The sequence below is a fragment of the Ursus maritimus genome, unplaced genomic scaffold (assembly GCF_017311325.1).
Source record: "Ursus maritimus isolate PB19 unplaced genomic scaffold, ASM1731132v1 scaffold_19, whole genome shotgun sequence".
Classification (NCBI taxonomy): Eukaryota; Metazoa; Chordata; class Mammalia; order Carnivora; family Ursidae; genus Ursus; species Ursus maritimus.
In genome coordinates, this window is record NW_024424341.1 from 53,820,363 (window position 1) to 53,825,151 (window position 4,789).

Here is a 4,789-nt window from a genome sequence, read left to right on the forward strand (position 1 = left end):
CCCCCCCCCGCCCCGCCCCGCCCTCTCCCCCGGCTCCGTTTAGAGGTGAAGATCGGGAACTTCCACGCGCCTGTTCGCTGCTGCGGCTGGGGTGCCGCGGATTATAGACTGCAGCTCCCAGTCCGCGGCGACAGGGCGAGGGAGAAGGAGCCCAGCAAACCAGGAAGGAGGCTCGTCCGGAACGGCGACCCAGCTGCCGGAGGAACCCAGTATGGTGTGGCCGCTGCTGCTGCTGCTGCCACTGCTGTCGCTGCTCTGGGTGCTCACGGAAGCTGGTGAGTGACACCCCCCCACCGCCGCCGTCTTGGCGCGGCGGCCGCCGCTCCTTCTCTCCCTCGGCATTGGCAGGATGGTCGGCCTGCTCCGGGGCTGGAGGAACCGGGTGGGGGAGGGGCCCTCAGCCTCCCAGAAATCTGCCACAGTTCCTCAGAGCACAGCCGTCAGCCTCGGGAAGTCACAGCCCACAGCCGAGAATGAATGACTCTTGCCCAGACACCTCACCTCCCGCTACTGCTCACCGTGGCCAGACCCCCCAACAGGCTGGGCCCGCTGACTTCATCAGAGAGGGTGGGGGCACATAACCCGTTCCCCTTTCTGACCCCAAATGGACGGCTCTAAGGGGATGGCCATTCATTCATGCATGCATGCATGCGTTCATTCCCCACACGTTTACTGAACGCCTACTATGTGTCAGACAGTGTTCCAGGCCCTGGGGACACAGCTCTGAAGTCAGATGGCCCTGGTTTCAAACCAGCTTTTGGTATTTAATACCTGTGTGAGCTCAGGAGAGTTTCCTAAGCTCTCTGCCTACCTAAACTATGTTGGGGATGGCGGAGGGAGGTGGGGTGGGGATTCTACCTACCTTGTAAGACTGTGTCTTGGGAGGCTGCTGAGCAAAGTCGAATGCACTCGGTAAGAACAATAATGATAATAATTCATATGAACAATATTAATACTGAATGCAGACTTGGGGAAGCCACAGTCCCTCATCTCAGCATTTCCCAAAAGGTGATTCCCAGAACACCGGGCACTTCTCCAGAAAAGAGGGGCCCAAGGCTTGAGGAGTTCACAGAGAGCCACCAACCCAAACCTCTTAAGGAGATTCCCAATATGGGTCCCACTGTCACCTCCATTTACAGATGAGGAAACTGAGGCATGGAGAAGGGAAGCAACTTGCCCAAGGCACCAGCAAGAAGTAGCAGGTCCAATGAGTGAGCCAAAATAGTGGCCAGAGCCCCCTCTACCAGGACAGGAGAGCCTGGTGCCCGGGAGCCAGGGCGCAGGGTAGACCTAGGCAAGTGGCTTGACCCTCAGAGGTGCACCTGACCTCTCTGTCCAGTGGGGATGAAAACACGAGCGCACATCTCATGGGGCCGTGGAGAGGGTTGCAGGAGGCCACTTGTAAGGAAGCAGCTCAGTGTCTTACACAGAGTGGGTACCTGAGTGTGGTCATTACACTTCACCCAATGTCATCTTCATGGCAGCCTTGCCAGGGAGGAGACCTGCCATCTGGTGGATGAGAAGCACCAGAGATGGAGACCGCGTGCCCAGAGCCACGCAGCCCATCAGTGGCCAAGCTGGTATTCAAGCCCATGCTAACATGCTCGCCACTCCCCAGTTGCCTGTGTCCAAACCGTGCCCTCCTCCACACAGCACGCTCCCAGCACCCCTGTCCGCTAGGACAGAGTCATTGACACATGTTAATCCCTCTATGTAGATTTCATCGCCTCATCCATCCAGCAACCCTATTATGCTAGAACCATCCCCAATTTACAGATGACAAAACTGAGACTCAGAGAAGTGAAACCACCTACACACGGACTCACAGCTGCTGAGTAGCAGGACCGGGGTTCAAAGAACTTACCTCTTTCCCACCTTCTCCAGTATCTTTATTATTAATAATAAGAATGGATAGCATTGTGTCTATTAATAGCAGTAAGAGCCAAGACATATTGACCTACTATGTGCTGAGGCCTGAGGATGAAAGATTTTAATATGGAGCCTGGTGGATTAGAGGTCAAGACTCCTAAGTGCAGACTGCAGGGTTCAAATCCCTCTTCTTTATCTTTTTTTAAAAGATTTTATTTATTCATTTGACAGAGAGAGACAGCCAGCGAGAGAGGGAACACAAGCAGGGGGAGTGGGAGAGGAAGACGCAGGCTCCCAGCGGAGGAGCCTGATGTGGGGCTCGATCCCAGGACCCCGGGATCACGCCCTGAGCCAAAGGCAGAGGCTTAACAACTGAGCCACCCAGGCGCCCCCTCAAATCCCTCTTCTGCCATTTACCCTCTCTGTGACCCTCCGCCTTGGTTTCCCCGTCTATAAAGTGGGGCTGATGGTAGTGCTTGCCTTAAGGAGCTGTTTAAGGACTAAATGCTGAGAGATGTGTGAAGCACTGAGAACAGCCTGTGAGTGTTGTTATTAGTCCCACATTACAAACTAGGGAAAAGAATCAGAGAGGTTAAGTAACCTGCCTGAAGGTTCGGATCGGAATGAAAGTTTGGATCAGAAGGGATCCAGAATCCTTGGGTTATAATCGCCTCCCTTCTTGTGCCAGGATCCCCTACAAACCTTCTCCCAATCGGGGTCCATGCATAGTAATAATAATAATAATACCATATTTCATGGATTCTAAGACTTAAGAGTTTAGTCTCTAACCCTCAGTCAGAGGTGCTTAAGTTAATGACAGCGTCACAGTGGCATCGACTGAGCTGATGAAAACGTTCTGGAACTAGACAGTCGCGATAGTTACATACACAACTTAGTGCCATGGAACTGTGCGCTTTAAAGTGATTTAAATGACACATTTAAGTTTTTAACCACAATATTGGCCACAATTTAAAGCAGCGATGATGCCGAGATCGGGGAAATACGGTAATCACAGCCCAGCGAAGCTGCGAGCAGACGCGGCCGGGTAGCCCCGACCCCGACCCCGTCCAGCCTTTCCAGGGAGGTCCTTCCCGGGCGCCCCTCGGCATCCGGACCGCGGACGCCAGGTCTGACCCGCCCCGCGTTTCCCCGCAGGGACCGGGACGGTCGGCGTGCTGGCGCCCGCGCAGGTGCGGGGCCGCCTGGGCGACACGGTGGAGCTGTCCTGCAAACTGCAGCCGCTGGAGCACGAGGTGCGTGTGACGCAGGTGACGTGGACGCGGCGGAACGCGGCGGGGGACGACCTCAACGTGGCCGTCTTCCACCCCACCCAGGGCCCCAGCTTCCCCGAGCCCGGCCGTTTGGAGTTTGTGGCCGCCAGGCCGGGCGAGGAGCTGCGGGACGGGTCGCTGGCCCTGCGGGAGTTGAGCGCCGAAGATGAAGCCAACTACACCTGCCGCTTCGCCATGTTCCCCGAGGGGAGCAGGAGCGCCCGTACCTGGCTCCGCGTGCTCGGTGAGCAGAGGAGACGGGACAGAAGAGAGCTGCGGGGGGGTGGAGGGCTGAGGGGGGCGGAGGAGACGCAGGGATGGAGCGGGGAGATTCTGTGGGGACAAAAGGAGGAGATGGGGGGTCGGGGGAAGGAGCTGGAGGCTAGGAAGAGTTGGGATCCTGGACAGTAAGGTGAAGATCTTGCAGACTGAGTGCAGAGCATGGGGGTGGCCGGTAGGAAGGGGGAGACAGCGAGAGCCCTCGCAGGGGCCTGGGAAGGGGGGAGGCCAGGGTTTGCATCCCAGTTGGCTACCACCTGCTTGGCAAATGCTTTCATCTCTGATTCTCCTTTCCTCACCTATAAAATACGGTTAGTAACAATAGTGTTGCCCTCAGAAAGCTGTCCTGAGGGTCTCAGGAGTTGATCCAGCCGACCCTTAGAACAGAGGCCCCTGTGAGCTCCTGATGGCTGTCAATCATTGTTACTCGCCTTGGTAGGAAGGGAGAGTTGAAATACACAGACAGGAAAGAGGGCCATTCTGACACCCAGTAGGGGTTCCGGAGCACCAGGGAGAATATGACAGAACATTTCCTCTTAGCAATTGAGTAAGTCCCTATGGCTCTGTGAAGTAGAGATCCCTATGAGGATTAGTAAGAGCTGATGCATACTTACCGTTCGCAGGCAGGGATCTGATCCAGGCCTTGCGAAACGGACTCCCGTACCGTTAAGTGCTTGGAAAGGTGCCCACAGCACCCAGCCAAAGGCAGCACTTGGCATTTCAGCAAATCTGGGACTTCAGGTCTTCACAGTTCGGGATGCAGGTAGCTCAGAACCCGTGAGCGGCCCTGGGCCCAGTTCCTGGCATCTAGCGGCTGCTTCACTGGTGCCCTGGGCTGGATTCGAGGTCGCCGTGCTGACTTTCCTGTTAGCAGAGCCTTTGCTGAGGACGGAGTGGGGGGAATGAAGGATGGCAGCTCGCTGTGGGTTCAAAGCGGTTTTGGTGGATCTCAGTGGCACACTTGACACTGAAGATGCAGCTGTGCCACGCCCGGGAAGCTCTTAAACGGCTACGTGGTACTTCCGGCATGGTTAGATGTGTGACCAGCACAACCCAAGAGAGCACGGAAGACCTATTGGAAAGGTGGAAAAAGTTGGAGTTTGATATCTCTGAAGCTGAGATATCATCTTCTCTGACTGCAGCCAGAAGTTTAGTAGAGCAGAGGGGCACCTGGGTGGCTCAGTCCGTCGAGCGTCTGACTCTTGATTTCGGCTCAGGTCATGATCTCGGGGTCGTGAGATCGAACCCCGAGTCAGGCTCCATGCTGGGCATGGAACCTGCTTGGGAGTCTCTCTTTCCCTCTGCCCCCACCCCACCCCTGTGCAAGCCTCACTGATGCCATCTCTCTCTCAAAAAAAAAAAAAAAAAAA

General features: G+C 55.8%; 1 protein-coding gene and 1 pseudogene across 2 annotated transcripts in view; both read left to right on the forward strand.

Moving 5' to 3' along the window:
• The first annotated feature begins 35 nt into the window (after positions 1–35).
• The window catches only part of PVR (PVR cell adhesion molecule), a 16,234-nt gene continuing 11,480 nt past the window's right edge, over positions 36–4,789 (forward strand). Inside the window, exons 1-2 of one of the 2 annotated variants that reach the window (XM_040634127.1) lie at positions 36–275; positions 3,025–3,384. In XM_040634127.1, coding sequence (XP_040490061.1) covers positions 212–275; positions 3,025–3,384 — 424 coding nt within the window. In that variant the 5' untranslated portion in view covers positions 36–211. The remainder of the gene's footprint in view (positions 276–3,024; positions 3,385–4,789) is intronic. The other variant, XM_040634126.1, reaches the window with a different exon arrangement.
• Positions 3,958–4,789, forward strand: part of LOC103657155 — a 1,983-nt pseudogene continuing 1,151 nt past the window's right edge.